At 40.7% G+C, this 20,491-nt stretch overlaps 1 protein-coding gene across 1 annotated transcript in view; it reads right to left on the bottom strand.

Annotated features, from left to right (window-relative positions):
- Positions 1–20,491, bottom strand: part of LOC109042214 (cell surface A33 antigen) — a 345,787-nt gene that overhangs the window by 15,618 nt on the left and 309,678 nt on the right. The window contains exons 3-4 of the mRNA XM_019058850.2: positions 16,591–16,692; positions 643–751 (exon numbers count right to left, since the gene is read on the bottom strand). Coding sequence (XP_018914395.2) covers positions 643–751; positions 16,591–16,692 — 211 coding nt within the window. The remainder of the gene's footprint in view (positions 1–642; positions 752–16,590; positions 16,693–20,491) is intronic.

The raw sequence follows: 20,491 nt of genomic DNA, 5'->3' as shown, positions 1-20,491 counted from the left end.
ATATGCAAAATTTTGAAGGAAATTGTTGCGCTCTTATTGGACAGTCGGAAAGAAACTTCTCAGCAGAGCCCAGTGCTGCACAACCATTCAGTGTTTTTGACGAGACTTATCTTTAGTTTTACAGACACTAAGATTTCATCATACTTGGAGGCTGTCACTCAGGCCTGCTCATGGTCCGACCCACAATCCACGGTTTTAATATCTACGTAAAATGAACAGTAAAAATTATACTAATTTATTTTAAAGTTAGGAAAATTAGAAGTAAACTAATTTTTTTACATAATAGAAAGAGAATACTCGAGTGCCATGAGATTTCTTTAGAATTTTCTGTCATCCAGAAAAAAGAGGAAAATTGCTTAAAGAATACGAATTCTTAATAAATGACGTGGTAACGAAACCATCAAATAACGATTCAAACTGGGATTTCTTTAGTGTATCTTTGGGCTTGCACTTTTCTTAAATTCTGGATAATTGGACTGCTGCCTGCGACATTTAGAAAAGTTGGGAGTTGAGACATGCGAAGGGGGAAAAAATACGTGCGAAGAAAAACGTTGTCTCACTATGCACTTAGTAAGTGAAGTGCATCAAGAAAAGACCACCTTGAGTGCAAATGTAACATGTAGAAAAGAGAAAATTACTCACCGATTACTTTCAGCTCGACAAATATACTGACAGCCGGATGAGTTGAAATTTGGCATTCGTACATTCCTGCATCATCAGGCTCTACGAATTTAATTTGAAGGCCCCAATTCTGCAATCACAAATCAATCATCAAAATTAGTTTTAAGGCTCATAAGCATTTGGGTCATGATAAAACGAGATTAATATTCAAATGAACCGTAGAATCTCTGCGATACGGTCTGGGCAAATAGAACCGAGAATCGAATTCCACTAGTTTTTCGATCACTCTATGAGCTAACGTGGAATGCTCGTTTTTGACCGATTATTAAAGCAATATTATTTGTTTCTGATAGAAAGAAAATACTAGTGGACATTAGACTCGGAGCAACTATTGATCCCTGATATTTCTGTTAGCTAACACTACATGAAGCATAGGAGTGGAGACCAAAATTTAAGAGGCAACGCTGCAAAACTCTGATTTAATTATTTGGAACAGTTATCAACACAATTACATTAAATCATTAATTTGAAGTATTTAAACATTCGTTTTACTGATATTTTCAAGTCGACAAGAGTTGATAACCCTGAACTCGAGTACATGATTTTTTCTTTAAAAACATTCAAAGTAGAAAATTGGGATTTTTTAGCCAACGTGCGTTAAAAATCAGCATAAAGCTGAAAATCTCAATACAGAGGGGAAAGGCTCTCAAAGAGATACGCTGTTTGGTGCAACACTAGTATCGGCCACTCAAAAAGGCAACTACAGACGCGTTTCGGCCATATTGGGCAAATCCTCACACACCGTACCTTCTTAAACAGCGTATCTCTTTGAGGGGAAATTGTGCTCATATGAACTTTTTCCCTCTGTATAGAGATTTTCAACTTTATGCTGATTTTTAAGCACGTTGGCTAAACAATTCCAACTCACTAGCTCACTGTCTTACGACCCTTGCGTCTACCGCAATCACACTGGAAAAAAAAAACACATTGGATCCAGAGTCCAGACTCTTAAAAACATCGACAAGAAAAATTTCTCTTGATTCAATCATATTTAAGCTTAAATCAAGAACCAAGCCTCTTAATTTGAGCGGATTTCCTTTTGATTTAAGCTTAAATCTGATTGAATCAAGAGGTTTTTTTTTTCTTGTCAATGTTTTCAAGGGTCTGGACTCTAGATCCAATGTGTGTTTTTTTCCAGTGCAGTTTGTGACATTTAAAGTAGTTCACTCAATAATGGAGATCATTCTCACTCTATCATTGAGTTGTTGTTACTAAATGCCCTGAAAATAAATTTTCAATATTTTCCGGGCGAGGTCTCCCGATCCCTTAATTAGCCGCGGATTCCCCCTGAGTCCCGCTAAAGGGAATTCACGGCGAGGGTGTGCAAAGAAAACAGTAGGTGAGCAGAAGAAATTAACACCTCGCGCTTCAAGAGCGTTAATGGTGTTTATTTTTGAAAGATCATAAATCAAAGGACTCGCTTTTTAAAAAGGCGTAATGAGTAAAGGCTTCAATTTCCCTAAGTACTTGATGCTATTAAAGTTATTATCCAAACATCCGCATCCGGCATCCATCTCTCTAAGCTTCCCTCATTGTGTACCGCAGACACACTGTTGCCTAATTGCTATGACATGACAATTTTCCGAAATATTGAAAGCATGCATGCATCTTGAACCTCGGGTGGCAGGACGTTTCCTTCCTTCTTTAACATTTCTGAATGCAATCAATATTTATTCCATTGTTTCCTCATCAAAATTTTGTAGTAAATTGATTTAATCAGAAGACGTTCGATCCATACACAACCAAGCTATTGAGGATTGAATAATACACAAAAATTTACAGAACACCAGTCCTTGAAAATTGATCGATCAAAAATGGGTTCATAGTGCACGAAACCATGGAAAAAATAATGTACAGCCATTGTCATTATTTCCCAGTTGCATTTACTGGCCAATTTTAAATACATAAACGTATTTACAAGTATTCCAAAGTTCTGCTGACAGTGCACATCCAACTCATTTTGATGGAAGAAAGTTTAAAATTAACAGTTTAAAGATAGAAATTCTTGGATTCAAGCGTGGCCTTACGTCATTTATCTGCACAAAAATGAATTTAACGACTCACAGCTTATCGCAGGAAAAAAAGTCGGGGTTGAGCCCCAACTTGGACGTTTCTAATTAATTGCGGTAGGTAATGTCCCAATGCATTAGGTTCCTAACCCGAATGTTGCAGTGCTACCCCAACTTGAGCTGCGGTACTACCAAAATTAATTGGAAGTGTCCATATCATCCAACAAATTGAGGTAGTTTACGGGGTAGTTTTAACAATTTTACGGGATAACACTTAACACTTTTCCCCGTTATTTCTATGTATTAGACGTATTTCGATCGAAGGGGGCAACCCCCATTACATCGTAACCTGGGCGTTGAGGTCCATTAGAAAACATGCTTAAGAGCAATAGCGAGGCTTGAACCATCGACTATCAATACTCCCCATTGGAAGTATGGTAAAGAATCTATTATGAAGATGTTTGTTGGGAACACCCTCGTAATCGAACCTTAACTACATACAGATTTAAAATGGTAAATCAATCTACTCATCGTACAGCACGACATTGCATTGCAATCACACGGCCCATTCCACAATGGAAATAGTTTCTTTTGATGTAAATATTACAAGGTAAATACATTCAATATTTGAAATAAATCGCTCTCAAGAAACATTATTGTTGCTTTAACCCGTTGACGGTCAGGTGGACTTCTAAGAATGTTTCTTACATGTTTCCATTTTTTTTTTAAAAACAAAAAGGTTCTCCTTTGACATTTTCAATGTCATCATAGGGTAACTGATTTTCAACCTTCAAAATTACTGTTACAACCGACAAATTAAGAGCATCGCTGGCAACGCCGGGAAGGGTGGAGCCTGCTGGGACAGTCTGAGTCTACTGTAACCGTAGCACTAATGACATTACGGATGCGTTTGATCCTCTACCACCTTTCCTCTTTCCCGCAACCTGAAATTCAGCGCTCCTTGCAGCAAAGTGAAGCGACTGAAAGTGGTGCGTTAAATCACGAGGCATCGCCTGGTGCGTTTTTCTCCCGTTTGGTCGTGAAACCTTGAAATATTCAAAAAACCGTAGCACTCACTTACAGAGGAATTCTATGAGGGAGTTTCCTTCCTCTGCTGGTCACGAACTTCGTTTCTAATAGGTATGGCGAATGATTTGCTGGTTCGTTCAGGTAACGCTCAAAAACAGAGTATTAACGACACCAATCGGAATCAGTCGAACCGGATTTTATGCTGATTAATTTAGGTACTCTTTTGTTTTATTTTTTCAACCGATGATTACTACAGTTTGCAATTAGGAACTACAATGTCTGGCTCACTCATAAAAACATACCCGTCTATGAGAAAACTAATGGCACATTCGTTGTTTTAAACAATAGGCCAGAAAGAGCCTTGCACAAAAAGGGCTAAAATTCGCCCGTTTTCGGGCCCTCGAAATTGGGGTCGGTGTGAGGTATTTTTTCATCTATAGGGTGACCCTTTACACATAATAAAATTTCAGATTGAGTATACGCACCGTTTTTGAAATATGGGGGGGCAAAGTCCCCGATTTTTACTCATATTTGCAGGTATTTTATAGTCGAACTTCGGCTGCTACAAGGTACCGGATGTAGATATTGAAGCGCGGTTTGCGGTGATTTGTCAAGCTATTTCTGGATTATTTTTTCACATCTTTTACAAACCCGCAAATGGTTTTTCGGGGGGGGGGGGGGGGGAGCTTTATTCATACTATCATGACCGTTCGTATACGTCTTACTGGCATTAATTGCTTCGTTCTCGACTCCTCTCCACGCCGTAATCATGATGGTATTTTCTGTTAGGAATCTTTCTTCTTCTTTATATTTGACCAATTCTAATGTTGTCTCCCCCTTTTTCCCTTTTTAAACCCCCCCCCCCCCAATTCTAAACACTCCCTCTCAAGTGTATATTCCTGTGCGGCAGATATGAAGGTGTTATTTGTGGGGAATTATTTTCTGTCTTTATGGTTGATAAACTTTGACCCCACCTATTTCCTCCTTCCCCCCTTTACCCCTGTTTCACCCCCCCCCCCATTTCCACCGTACCTTACTCGAAGTTGTCTGCTCCCTCTGCAGCAGAAATGAGGATGTTTCCGGTAACTATTACACTATCCGATAACTATTATACTCTCACAAAAAAAAGTATTCAAGCATGTAAAAAAGAGAAAAGAGGGGGGGGGGCAGTGGAAAGAGGGAATAAGGTAGGAAATATGAACTAGTGAGGGGGGATGGGAAAGAGAAAAAAGGGTGGGGGGTGTCTCCCTTGTATTGAGTTTAAAAAAGTAAAAAATTCTTCGCTGGAAACATCCTCATTTCTGCTGCGGAGGGAGCAGACAACTTCGAGTAAGGTACGGTGGAAATTGGGGGGGGGGGTGAAACAGGGGTAAAGGGGGGAAGGAGGAAATAGGTGGGGTCAAAGTTTATGAACCATAAAGACAGAAAAATAATTCCCCACAAATAACACCTTCATATCTGCCGCACAGGAATATACACTTGAGAGGGAGTGTTTAGAATTGGGGGGGGGGAGGTTAAAAAGGGAGAAAGGGGGAGACAACATTAGAATTGGTCAAATATAAAGAAGAAGAAAGATTCCTAACAGAAAATACCATCATGATTACGGCGTGGAGAGGAGTCGAGAACGAAGCAATTAATGCCAGTAAGACGTATACGAACGGTCATGATAATATGAATAAAGCTCCCCCCCCCCCCCCCCCCGAAAAACCATTTGCGGGTTTGTAAAAGATGTGAAAAAATAATCCAGAAATAGCTTGACAAATCACCGCAAACCGCGCTTCAATATCTACATCCGGTACCTTGTAGCAGCCGAAGTTCGACTATAAAATACCTGCAAATATGAGTAAAAATCGGGGACTTTGCCCCCCCATATCTCAAAAACGGTGCGTATACTCAATCTGAAATTTTATTATGTGTAAAGGGTCACCCTATAGATGAAAAAAAACCTCACACCGACCCCAATTTCGAGGGCCCAAAAACGGGCGAATTTGTGCATGGCTCTTTTAGTTCAAAATTGCAAAATGTAGTTCAACTAATCGACATCTTGCCATACTTTAATCTTGTTCGGTGAACTTTTGAACGGAGGAAAAGAGATCGTTGCTTGGTGAAAAAATACAACAATCGATTCGTGCATTCTTAAACCACCTTAAAACACTTGATGGATGAGAAAAATCCGTTCAAAGCGAAAGCAAGACAATGCAGGGCTTGCCTGTCGCAATCGAAAGGGTCAACAAGGTAGCGCGCCTTCAAATGTTTGCGTATGCAATAATGCCATCCACAAAGTACGAATAATTGTATCAAGGCGCTGTGTTGCCGTGGACGATTTCGTCAACCAGAATACACTAACCTACAAGACCGGTTCATATATTTTGGTTAGTTTTTCTTTGAGTTACATTTGACTAAAACTGCGGATCGGAAAATTTGCAACCTCGTTAAAAATGAGGCGCGAGCAGCCAGGATTGAACTTGAATCGCATTGGTGATAATCTAATTGGCTATGGTCACTCGTAAGACGCGAGTTACATAAAGGAGAAACAAGAGTACTACAGTTCAGCAGGATATTTTTCTCATCCGCAGATGTTTCAGAGTAACTTACTTAATCCGCAAATTAGGTCAATCAGCCAGGTTCTTTTGGTTGATTTAGCCCCCAAAAAATGACTCAAAGTAACCATAAACACGGAAATGTTTAACAATGAGGGCGTGACTGCTCTTTGAGCTAAGCCCTGTTGTTAACACGACTTAATTTTTTCCGGGGTTCGGGTGGAAATCTAGATACGTTAGAGAAGCGACGACATGGTAACTTTGAATATGTTTGCTGCTGCAATCTTGTTTCCTGCAAAACTTGGCATCGTTGCGGATGGAGAGCGGATCGGTTACGATAGGTCGTTGATTTCATTTCGTCTATTTCACGGAGCCCTTTATCCCCAAAATTTCTCGGCGGCGCGGCTGCCGGAGCATAATTGCAAATTTCCGCAGCCCCCGTCGTATAATTGAAGTCGGCCGCACATCAGACATGTGGCCGCACTGCATCCGGGTGCCGCGCCGGCCCCAATTCCAATTCTTTTTGAAGAAGGACTTGAATGAAGCGGTATCCCTCATGGCGTTTACGACTTTCTTCAAGTAGATCAACTCTCAAAAAGCGTGCCCATCGCTCCGAGGCCCCAACTGGCGTGCTCAGCGACAACCGCGTTACTGCAGTAATGCCGTGTTAAGGAAAAACGCCATATGAATATTCAGATGTTGCCAAATTTCTTCCGATAAAATATTTATTTTTTAGATAAGGTAAGGAACATTCATAAATTCCTTAACGCTCTAGGTAGGAAGACGGTATGAGCCTGCCTAACGCTGCATTGCGAGGGGGAGGTGAGGAGGTCAGTGCTAGCGTTACGTATAACCATAACCCTTTCTATTGGTCCAAAAAAACACACCAAATTTAATATGTGTCATCCTCATTTCTTCGACGTAATTTGTCACACTAGCATTGAAATAATTCAAATTTAATCTAGCGTTGGTTTCCCACGATTTTTGGGATCTGAAGAGGGGGTCCGGCGAGCGTTACTTAACTAATGAGAATTGGCTCGAGGAGAATTTGCGTTACGAGAAGTAGGGGAGGATTAGAATGCCGATAAAGCAGTGCGTTACGTACCCCGTTAACGCTACCCCATGAATGTTTCTCCTTGGAGTTTTTTGAAGCTTTAGATCACATTTCCAATGAAATTCTTCTAAAAATTAGAACAAAAATATTCACAAGTATTTTTATAGAAAATTCGTACTGAATTGAAGAAATCTTGGCATCGCCCGAAATCTCATGCGGTGTTCTTCCTTCCTGGGCACGAGTAGATACGTGATTCTTGCTAAGCTCGGCCGCAGATCCGGCGGACCAGATCGCCCCCCCCCCCCCTATCACTCGAGGTTGCCGTTTTTCGGGAAAAATGTATTAATTTCAATAACTGCTTATGGGATTAATAGTGTTTAGTTCGCGAACGGCGACGCTGCGCGGATTGACGCTGGAACAGTTGATGGGATTTCCCGGAAATGATAAGGCTCCAGCAACGGAATGTCCTCCCGGCCCGGCTGCTGATTTCCCGGCAATCTAGATTAATGTGATTCAGCTTAATCTACAGTGATAAAACCCGTGCCTCACACAAGTAACGAAGGTTTACGATAGTTGAAATTAACGAGGCACACATTTACCAAAAATTGCATTTTCAACCCTCAAAATCCCGAAATTTTCGTCTTCTGAAATTTTTAATAACGTTTAATTTTTTACAGTCATCGGAGCTTTCTGAGAGTAGAATAATGAACATCAATCTAAAAATCTTAGAATTTCAATGAAAAACATCTATAATTTCCCTCAACAATGTGTATTGTCTCGAGGGAAAATTGGCAAAATTCGAATGTTCATTCGGCGTTTTTTCTTATCACAACAATATAGCTTACCATTAAAGTCATATACTTTAATTTGTATAGAATTAGGTCTATCACTCGTTTATCAGGAGCTCTGTTCGCCTGAACGTGTTCAAGCTTCGGCACCACAGGTCAGCGCTGCCAAACAATCCGAGTGGTATGGATGCTGAGTAAAAAGTCTCGCTTTTCATACAACAGAAACTGTGGATTCCGCTCCGAAGTCATAACGCTTTAGCCCATTTCATATTAATTTTCCTCCTACTGTGTGCGCGGTATAGGGACTTACATACAACAAAAGAGGAAAAGTAATCTGGAACGGGCTCTAGGATGATCCAAATTTTAATCTATGATAAAGAAAAATATTTGACGGTGCTTTGATTTTTACCTCAACTAACTCCTTGGATTTCTCCCTGCCGCGGAGAGAACAAAATAGAGACAAAGCGGAGAATCCCTGCACTATACTGCCGTGCTAAGGAAGAACGCCGTATGAACATTCGAGAGTTGCTAAATTTCCTTCGATAAAATGTTCATTTTTTAGGAAAGTTATGAATATTTTTCCTTGAAATTTTCAGAATCTTAAGGTAAAATTGCGAACTGAACTATCTGAAAAATGGGGAGGAAAATGTTCATTAATTCACCAGGAAATTCGCATTTCATCAAAAGACATTTGGCAACGCCTGAAGGTTCATACGGCGTTTTTCCTCAGCACGGCACTGTACATCACTTGTAAATCTGAGTGAACTTTCACCGGGAAACCGTCGTAAGGTTTGGGGGAGGGAGTAGAATTGTTGTGCGTGGGAGGCTCCCTGATTTTCATACGCAAACATTTACTCATTAAGCGAAATCTGCATTCTGACCATCTATCCGACCCCCTTCAAATTTCGCTCCAACTATTGCTCATTGCTCAAGCGAGGAGTAATCTAAAGCGAGGCAGCAGCAGCCTGATTCACGTGCAATTGGGTTTTTGGCCCCTGCTCCTCGGGTCTCGGTTCGGGTAAACAATGGTCGGGCTCTGATTTGGGCGACAGTGCTGCTATCTTACAGCACGGCAGATCAACACTACTCGAGAACTAAGGGATCTTTGCAAGAGAAATAATGTTGTCTGGAAGGAATAAAACCTGAGAAGAAGGGGGAAAAATAACATGACACAATTAAGAAAATAAGGCTTGCGTGGGAGAAATCTATGCTTTAAAATCCGCTTTTTAATATCTCAGCTAAAAACGAATGTAAATTACGCCTAAAAGCACAATAGGTCCAGGGCCGGATATAGCAGGTGGCCACATGGACCGCGGCCCAAGGCGGCAAATTCAGGGGGCGGCAAATTTTGTAATTTTTTTAAATGTAGGTATAAAAAAAATCGGATTTACAAAAAAAACTACAAACGAGAAAAGGCAACAAAATCTTTTATTTCCTGAGAGTGTGGTAATTTCTAATTTTGTCGACTTTCGGTGATACAAGAGACAGCACCTTTAATTAGTCGTGTTTTAAGAAAAACCAAATACGTAATTTAGCCCGGAGCGGCGCGCCACAGAGAGCAATGATGACGGAGACTTTAGATAAAAAGGAGAAGTCCTCGGCGCGGCAGCGGTCGACATGTAACACATATTAGCGCCTACAAGACTGCATGAATACTTCACGCATTGCGTCAAACACAGGGCGATCAGAAGCGGTTGGCGTGAAAAGCATAACGCCTACAAGACTGCATGAGTACTTCACGCATTGCGTCAAACACAGTGCAGCAAGCAGCGGTCGGCGTGAAACGCATAGCGCCTACAAGACTGTAGGAATACTTCACGCATTACACAGTGGAGTCAGCGCGGCGCGCGCGGCAGCGGAAGTTAAAATTATTAACCCACATTTATGTTTGTTTATCCACAATTTTTTCGTTCAAATCTTATAAATGGAAGGCATTGTCCACACAGAGATAGGTTTCCGGAGCTCAATTTTTCCGCGAAGTTCCGTGAACTTTGCTGGTAGTGTTGAGAGGGCTTTCGCAAAAAATGTGTTCAACGCGAGAAACCGCGCCAAATGCACCCCTTTCCCTCTGGCACGTTCACTTGATGGTTTTTATTAATGTCTCAAAACGAATGAGAAAGTGGCGGCAAATTAAAGGCGGCCCATGGGCGCAAAGTAGGTAAATCCGGCCCTGAATGGGTCCCAAACCCATAAACAAATTTTGACTGGTGAATACATTTTTCTAAAGGTGAATGAAGACATGGAATGGAACACGATGCGTTCACTAAAAATGCGAATAAGTAACGCAGAAACCGAGACATACGCATCTAAAAGCGCAACTTTTCCTCATATTTAAAACGCCCCGGTTTCGCAGCCAAATAATGTCACCCGGTACCAATCAGAAGCTAGCACGGGTTTCTACGACTTACGTCAAATTTCTTTCTACTTCTCTTGCAAGAAAATAATATGGAAGTCAAAACTACATCTTCAGAAGCAAAGAATCGAATTTCATTCATGTTATTTGTCGTAGACAAGCAACAACTTCAAAAAAGTCTCATTTAAACAAACATCAGTAAGAACTGAGAGGAGATGTCGATCTGACTGTCGCAGTACTTCACTGCAATCATTTTCCGGCCTTTGCGGAGCGTTTGAAACTCTTTTGAGTCCTTAGACCTTTTAAAATCGAGCTTGTCCAGGATTTTGGCATCAAAAATACGCAATAAATTACATCCAGCTGTTTAATCGCGAATTGTTTGGTAAAATCTGAATTGAAGCTAAACGTAACCGCTCCGAAGCTATTCGTAACTGAACTTATTCGGAAGTAGTTTCGAACCTCAAAGTAAAATTCACTCAAGGTACCTGTTGTTCCCGTGGGAGGTTAGATAGCAGGTTAGTCAAGCAGAAAGGAACCAAGCCACGTCAGATATTGCCGAATTTAACTGAGCAATTTAATTTTTTACATTAAAACGTTTAGGCGGATTTTTGTGCAGATTTCAGTAAATTTTCTGCACAGTAGGAAACAAATTCTTTAAAATTTTCAAAAGAATCAGCATTAATGTTCTCTTGTAAAAAATTTAACTGCCCGGTTAAATCTGGCACTAGCTGATGTTCTTTGGTTCCTTTCTGCTGAACGCGGTTCATATGCTACACTGGAAAAACAATAGCTTGGATCTAGAGTCCAGATTCTTGAAAACAATGACAAGAAAAAATACTCTTGATTCAATCGGATTTTTACTTGGATCAAAGGAAATCCGCTTAAATTAAGCGGATTGGTTCTTGGTTTAAGTAAAAATCCGATTGAATCAAGAGTATTTTTCCTTGTCATCGTTTCCAAGAGTCTGGACTCTAGATCCAAGCGACTTTTTTTTCCAGTGTTTGCGTCTCATCTCTTCCTTTCGACCTTACACGGCTACTTGCTGCCTTGCTGCTACGTCACACCTCAGCGGTAGCTTTCAAAGTTGACAACGTGAGCCTCCGTCTTCGTCGTCGTTGTCGCGCGAACTCGCGTCTGAGGAAACGCCTGTTGAGAGATCTATTGTAAAATGAGCCAACACTTGAGCCTGCCCCTGCTCCTGCTCATCCGTTCCACCTGACAAGTGCTAATCCCAAGTTGGCTTTTGAGTCTCCCTCTCCTTTTGCTCGTCTTTTTCATGACACCCCCCCCCCCCGCCTCCCTACCCCGGTGGGGCCTGATTCTTTGACTTTGACCCGAGCGGCACGGCGCGGATATTGCAGCGAGCTTTTTGTCATGCCGACTCTTTCTTCCATCCGACGAGGCGGAGTGCTAATAAAAGGATCGCTTCCTTGCAGAGAGGCGTAAGATCGTTTTCGTGTGCTTAGGAAGAACGCCGTATGAGCAGTCCGATGTTGCCGAATTCCTCGTGACGAAATATTTTCATCATTTTGTTACTCCTTGTCTGTGAGGGCATAGCTCTAAGTTTCCACGTGAGCCTCGGAAATCATAGAATTATACGGAGAACAGAGCTCAAGAGGAAATTATAGATATCGACGGTGTAAGTCGGCAATCGCATAACTCGGTTTGCGACGTCGCTGACTTCCTGTCGTACTTTATTTGTTAAACAGAAAATTACTCAACAGCAAAGGAGATGTTGCATGTGTGAGGAATTTGCGATTTGACTATCGATTCTTTTGTAAAAGTTTGCGAGAAGCCACAGATTTGAAGGAGTGTGTTGAGATACAATTAATGCGCACTCCGAACCTACGCGCCTTCAATTTCTGTGATACTTCACGCGTTGCCGCAGGGTTAGTTTAGTTGTGTAACCCAACCGAATCCAACTTATCTTGAGGGTACATACAATGGAGATGTTGCGTGTGTGAGGAATTTGCGATTTGACTACTGATTATTGTGTAAAAGTTCGCGAGAAACACGATGGTGCCACTGGTTTTCTCTGAAATCGACTCCCAGGCTCAAAAAAGCTCTCAAGTTGAGGCCAAAATGGAAGGGATATCCCACGCTATCCTGCGAGTCCACGTCTACATCAAGATAAACTCTCCATGCAAAGATAGGGAGCAAATACATTGACGGGGCTGCCACTTTATTTGGGGGCTCCAAAACTGAAAACACGGAAATCCTGCTAATGTATTTGCTTTCTATCTTAGCATGGAGAGTTTGTCTTGATATAGAGGTGGACTTTCAGGATAGCGTTGGATATTCCCTCCATTTTGGCCTCAACTTGAGAGCTTTTTTTGAGCTTGGGGGTTGATTTGAGAGAAAACCAGTGGCACTATCGTGTTTCTCGCGAATTTTTACATGAGAATCAATCGTCAAATCGCAAATCCCTCACACATGCAACATCTCCATTCTTTGAAACTGCCGTAATTTTTCTTCTCAGTGAAAAGACAATTCTGCAAAAACTTCAAGGAATGATGTCAATTTGTTCTCCTTTAAAAAAATAACATAGAGGATTTTCAGACACCGTAAACGAGATATGAGATTGCAGACTTACGCCGTCGATATACCCTTAGATGAGAGGAGCAACGACTTGAGGAAATAAATTGCTAAGATAGAGAGACTTACTCAGTGGCAAAAAAGTATTGAAAAATGGATGGAAAATTATTAAGGGCTTTGCCGCACAAAGTACATTTGTGGTAATTTTTCCAATTATCGTTGCCGCACAAAATCGTTTTCGCACAAATAATATTCTGTAGTAAGTGGCGACGTCGAGAAAAATATGAGGTATATTTAAGAAAAATTAGTAAAAAAAGATTGATAGAATTATTTCTCACCTTACCCAGCAGTCCAACAGGGACCAACTGTGCCAAATATTGCCAGATGTTTGAGATCTGATTTGTGTGAAAATGAATTTGTGCGGCAACGATAATCGGAAAAATTACCACAAATGTACTTTGTGCGGAAAAGATATTCTGCCAATTTAAGTTCTCCCAGACATGAGACAAAATGCTCATAAGGAGAGACAATTTTTTCAGCTCATTGTTCATTTCGTTTAAATGATATATGATAATAATTCAATTTTTTGTGCTTGAATTGTATGATGAGGGCTCTTAGCAATCGGGAAAACCAACATTTCATACGGAAAAAATAGGTAGGGGTTACATCCCAGCTATTGGAAGTATCTAATTGATTGTGGTAGTACCCCAATAAGTTAGGCACTAACCCAAATTTTGCGGTACTGCCCCAATTTGAGTTGCAGTACTACTGAAACTAATTGGAAATTTTCATATAATCCAACAAATTGGGGTAGTGCTACAATTTTAGGGGATACCTCTTAACACTTTTTTCCGTGTAGAGTGAGCAAAAAGACTTTACACCACGAAAAAACAGGAATCAGGAGATACGTACAGAATATTTTGGCGCTTCCCGAATGACAGATTCACAGGATTGAATGATTGAAGGGTTTTAATGTTGGATGCTTTCTTGTGCGCGTTGCACGACGACACAGAAAATCAAAAGAGGGACAGGAAATAAGAGCTTCGAAAACAAACAATGAGTTTCGAACAGAGTGACAAACCTTGGTTATCAACATGTTGTAACCTTTCGCTGGTTCAATATCTGCGTCTAATCTCGTGTCTCAAAATTTTCGATGGTCAATTTTTGGCAGAGTGGTAGGGGCAAAAAACCAAATTGGAACTAAAATATGTATCCTTTTTTCCCTCCTACATAAAGCCTAAAAAATGTTACGCGCAATAACGGGCCCACATGGTCAAGGTAACGATTGCCGACAAAAAATAAGGCATTCCTGAAACCTTCTCTCAAGGCTGATCATTACTTGGTCATCGTGGCCTCCTCAATTTGAAGAGTATTATTCTTACGGCGAGCGATCATAACTTCGGTCCAAGACTGATGGCCCGCCACCGAGAAAGGGAAGTGAATGGTCTACGTGACAGGAGTTGGCAGTGTTGCCGATTCATCTCTCATTTTACGCTGCCCGATGGACTCACTTATTCGTGCGTTATGAAACTCAGCTTCGGCCGCTTGCGTCATCGATGGCAGTCAAAGTCGAGTTGAAATTGGAATAGCTAAAAATGAGAGAACTCAAACTTTCCTTGCGTTATTTATTGTCTGAAAGACGTTTGGGCGGGAGGGGGGGGGGAGCGCCGCAGTTCTGCAAATAGTTATACGGACAATGAATGACTGAGGAAATTTTAAGCTTTCTAATTTTTTACTATTACATGGACTAGGTCAGAGTATAATCTTAGAAATTGATTTTTGAAATGGATTACAATAATTTGCCACTATAAAGAGTGCAAAACACGAAAGAAAATATATAACGAGTTTTTGTTTTTAAATTTTAAGGTAGGTTCGAATTTACCTTAAATTTGTCAAAATTGAATAATTTTTTCGTCTATATTTTGTACTTTTTGCAGTGGAAAATCATTGTAATCCCATTCAAGGAACCCGTACCTTGAGTTATACTGCTGAATTTTACTCTTCATCTGGAAAATTTTTTTTTTCACTGATGTTATTTTGAATGTTCCCTTAAATCTCCCTTAATTACAATGTAAACGAAATGAGGCCTCTTACGGAAAATATCCGTTTGCGGAACAACAGTAAATAAGACCCAAAGTGTGCAGCAGTCATCGTGCGTTAGATTCCGCATTAAACCGAGCAGAATCCCGAGAGACAAACGAAGTGCAACGCCGGGAAGGAGAAGGACATTACTCTATTTTTCATTTCGCATCTCCGCTTAAGGTAGATTAAAGCCACAACTGTCGCCACAAGCCCCTTCACCTTCGTCTCAAACTCGCATCCCCCCCCCCACCACTCGGGGCGACCCTTAAGAATTTCCACTACAGCTGTGTCCCCCTCTATCGTGCTATGGAAAAACGCCGTATGATCATTCGGAGTTGCCAAATTTCCCTTGATAAAACATGTATTTTTGACAACATTCCCGCACTTTTTTCATTGAAAGTTTCAGATATATTAGATTAAAATTGCGTGTAAAATTGTCTGAAAATTTTGGGAAAAATATTCACAATTTTCTCGGTTATTTCGGTTTTTATCGAAGGTAACTTGGCAACGTCTGAAGGTTCATACGGCGTTTTTCCTTAGCCCTGGCTACAGCGTGGCGGATCTCCGCCCAAGGCTTCGCTACGACACGACACGAAGCGACGCGAAGGGCCTATCATCCTCCTACCTTACAAATAAACTCTGAGATCTCCCACTAACCACATCTTCATCTTGAGTCCTTCAGTCGCCATAAAACTGAATTGAACCTGAACGGAGCTCGTGATCGGTTAAAATGTCAACGGACCCCCTTCATTTTCGGAGACACACTGCGAAATATCAATAGCAACCGTCAAAAAATGTGTACATCAATTCCAAAGTTGCAAAATCTACGATTATGGTTTATTTATTTAAGGGTAAACTAACTATAAAAAATGTTTTAAAAAAAATATTGTTTCATGCTTGCACTAAATTTTGCTTCCTCTTTTTCTTAACAAATTTTATTTGAAAATGACGTGACTATAGTATGAAAAGAAAATTCTAAGAATATTCGAAAGCAAAATTGTTGATCACTTCATTTTTAAAGAAATATAATATGGGCAGAAATTTGCAGCTTGTTCATCGAAGATACCCAATTTTTTACTTTATCCATCGATATTCCACCAGCTGCAATAGTTTTATTAGTTTGTTCGGAGAACAGTGCGTTGCATGAGTTGTGTCGACTTTCGGAGAAGCAAAAAACAAAAGGGCAAGAGAGCGGATTTTTTCCGATTTTGAGATTTTTGCGATGATTAAACTTGTATTGGAAAAGGGACATTGATCAAGTACCTTGGGAATTTCATACTTCGATTTTGTCGATGAAAACATTAAAAATGAATCAATTGTATCTGCTCCTGCAAAAAATTCCGATATCCAATATACATTTTTTTCAGAATTACCTTTCTTTTGCCTTATAGCACTGACTAACGAGTTCAATGCTGAGGTTGGTTCCGAACCTTAAACTAGTCCTTTTTAATACTTCTTCTATTCTTCTGTAAAGTTGGAAATAAATAATGTTACGTGGAGGCTAGATAAATTGACTTACCTGTAAATGCCTTATGTGATCCACGCTGAAGCGATCATCACTACTATAAGTGGCTAATCCCACCGTCAGTAAGTTTAAGTCCCTTCGTCTTATCCATGACACCTGTGAACAGAATAGTGTATTTTAAGAACCAATTTCTTGTGAAAACAAATAAAAAAAATCAAAAACATTATCATTTACGCAAAACTATGTGAATTAATAAATGAATAATTAAGTGGTTAAGGAGTTTTAGCACACAAAAATTGAAGAGCGCACCGATATTGAAGTCTAAATTGGCTGAGAGAACATGGATTTTGAGATTGAACGGGCAGAAAATAGATATCTCGATTGTAAAGTTGAATAATTTCGGACAGAGCCATTTAGGCCACTTCCACCATCTTTGACTTTTGAATTTTCTAAAAAAATCGAAAATTCGGCCTTAATTTCAAAAAGTACCCCCCCCCCCCCCGGCACTAAGTCTCACAGTAATCGATCGAACAGGAGCTGAGATAGATTTTAGGCTATAAATACGTCCACTACCTTGGCTTTTTGAATTTTCAAAATTTGAGATGAAATTCAAGTTAATCCTCAAATGATGTCATCTAGTACCACGTTTCACAAAAATCAATCGAATAGTAGCTGCACATCGTTGAATCAGTAGAACTCTACATAGCGGTAAACAATACCAGTCTATTTACATACTGTGGCGCGCCTTCAATTTCATTTGATACTGTGCAACACCTCTGAGGCGGAATAGTTGCTCACAGCGCCTTCAACAGTCTCGCTTCGACTTGATGGCAGAGGATCAAGCGTGTCGCTATTTCACTCTAGCGCGAGCGCATGCAGTTACACATTTTCTCATCACTTAAGGGAAAAACATCCATACCTCAATTTGCGACGTTGCAAGTTTTTCACTACCTATTTTGTGTAAATAAACCAACTCTAACACTTTCAAATCAGTCGCGATTTTTCCGTGATGCAATGAAGAATATTATTTCAATGTTTCATTTAAGTCTATTTATATGCTTTCGTGAAGAGGAGAAAAAGGAATATAAAATAGTCCTCTTCGAGCGAACTAAAACGGATCCATGATTTATAAAGCCCACAAAATAAACGGACGAGTCAAAAAAGCGCCAAAACAAACTGACTGATGATCAATGTCGTTATTAACTCGCCTTTGCACTTTTGTTTCTATGTTGTAAAGATTATGAGCATCGATTATGATCCTCCAAATGATTAAATGACAAAAAAAGAAAGGAATAATATATAAATGTATAAATAAAGAAAATAATAGATAAAGAAATTAATCAATTAATCAATTCATCGATCAATCCAAAAAAAAAAAAATATTTTCGTGAAGAGGAGAAAAAGGAATATAAATAGTCCTCTTCGAGCGAACTAAAGCGGATCCATGATTTATAAAGCCCACGAAATAAACGGACGAGTCAAAAAAGCGCCAGAACAAACTGACTGATAATCAATGTAACTCGCCTTTGCACTTTTGTTTCTATGTTGTAAAGATTATGAGCATCGATTATCATCCTCCAAATGATTAAATGACAAAAAAAGAAAGGAATAATAAATATAAATGAATAAAGAAAGAAATGAATAAATAAGGAAATCAATCAATCAATCAAAAAAAAAAAAAAATTTATTTCATGGAAAACAGGAGATATTTGCTACCGAATTCCTAATCAGCACTAGACCGTGAATTTCCACAAAACTTCTTTCTCGTACATACCGCGCTTCTCAGAAATACGACAGTATCCCCCACGCGCTGTTGGGTGGAAAGCTCCTTTTTGCGGCGACCGCGAGGACACAAGCCCAAAATAAGAGGAGGAAAAACGGAAAGAGGCAGAAGCTCGAGGGTATTTAATTGGACAGGGCAAAACAAGCGACTGTGCTTAATTGATAGACATGAGAAGCTCTCTCGATTGCCGGCCGGGAGCGAAAATTCACCCACCGCTGGTTCCACACATTGTTCATGGACGATCGTATCAGTAAAATTGGCAACCCTGGTAGCCACTCACGGGACCAGAGCCTAGAGATCAGTTGAGCTTGAGGTTGCGATCACAAGATAAAGGATATTTGTGATGTTTTCCGCCCTTCGAGAGGTTTACGATGACTCCCCTGTTGCCGCACGCATTGTCTCACGAGGGCGTTTGCAACCCTTACGGGAAAATTTCCTGATCTTGCCAAATTCTAATGGACTGAAAAGTCATGAATTTTTCATCTCTTGCAGGTTCTTTTGGCCAAAATGATTAAAATTCCTTGGACTGTCTAATGTTCTTTTTGATTAAAATGGAAACACTTTGTAGGTATTCCGGAGTATTCTCAAACCAAGATGATGAACATTTTCTCAAATACGTCGGTTTCCTCGATTGGGAATTACTTAAACTCCTGGGCTATTCCAGATTCTCTTTGGCCAAAATCACAATGATTTTCTGACTTATTTGCCAGGACCTTCTTATATAAAATCGGAATGACAAATATTTCCTGACCATACCAGGTTCTCCATGACCAAGAAAATGGCAGAACTCCCTAGCCTCACTCTATGGATTTATTAAGGTTCTACGTCATCGATTTATCGCCATTCATTTTCCCACATTTTAAAGGACGACAAAAACGATGTATATATAAGCTGAACAGTTCATTTGCTGTGGGAGGAAAAAACCATCGAATATCATTACCATAAACTCTCTGACCCCAAAATTCTTCATTTTTTATCTCAAGTTTGTTGCATTTTTCTACTGGACCAATTTCAATGATTACGACTATCGACAGGAGAAGTCGATGAATGGGCTCGGTTTATTCAATTTTTGGAAACTTTTACCAAGTTTTGGTATATTGCGAGTTAAAGCCATAAATTCTCCCATTTAAATAATGTAAAAGCCTATTTGTCGTCACAGTTCGTTCAAACAATGTACCGGGTCGAGTTTCATGATTTTTGCGGCTAACGATAGTAGATATGAGCCCCCAATGAGCCCGCTTTATCTAGAGATTAATGTACTGGAGCCCACGGAGCAAGCCTTTGACGGGACGAAGCGCTATCTGGAGGTTGGGCTGAGTAGCGGCCAGGGGGCGTAGCCTCGTAGTATTGAACATCAAAAGACGTAGTCACTGAATCAGTCTATTATATTGCTTAGATTAGCAGAGCGGGATCCCTCTGTCTCCCATTCTAAGCGCTGCGATTTCTTTCCCGCGGAGCTCCAGACGCGACGCCGCGGAGCAACTGACCCGTTCAATAATCGCCGATCGCACAGCGCGACATCAGCGGGGGCGTTTCCTAATTTCATTATCGCCGTTTTTTTATCAAAAAAGCTGAAAGTTTACGGCGACCGCCGAGCTGGGCGCCCGTCGAAGCGTGAGAATTCCATCAGGGCGAAGTCGCAAAGAAACCGGGAGCGAGAATTAGTTGGCCGGCAATTAGCCGCTACGGTCCCAGTTCCAGTCGTTCCAGTCCGTCTCGTTTTTCGGACTCGTTTTCCTTGCCCCGTTCCCCGTCGTTCCCTTTGTCGAGACGCTCCTTTGATCTTGACGTTGATTGTTAGTCCGAGGCGGGGGCGACCGGCCCGGTATCGGGGTAATTTTGTCGCCGGCCTCGCAAAAGCGCGTAAATGCTCCTCGAGGTAAGCGATATCGTCCGTAAGACTCTGCGTTTTCCGAATCTCGTTTTGAGGAAGGGTTATGTTCTTTTTTGGGGGGAGCCCGGATCTTGTTCCGGCCACCGACGCGACGGATGGGTTGACTTTGAAGTCACGTTTGTTTCGGTGCCCGACCCGCGTCGCGTCACCCCCCAGGTAAACTTTCGGTGAAGAGGGTCGCTTCCCCGTGATCTCTCGTTCCGCTCGGAAGGGCAGATCTCTTCTTTTTTTAAAAAAAAATAGATCGAAATAAACAATGTTTTGACGAGAAAAGGGTG

This window comes from Bemisia tabaci, chromosome 5 (assembly GCF_918797505.1).
Source record: "Bemisia tabaci chromosome 5, PGI_BMITA_v3".
Lineage (NCBI taxonomy): Eukaryota > Metazoa > Arthropoda > Insecta > Hemiptera > Aleyrodidae > Bemisia > Bemisia tabaci.
This window is presented reverse-complemented; position numbering and strand designations above follow the sequence as displayed.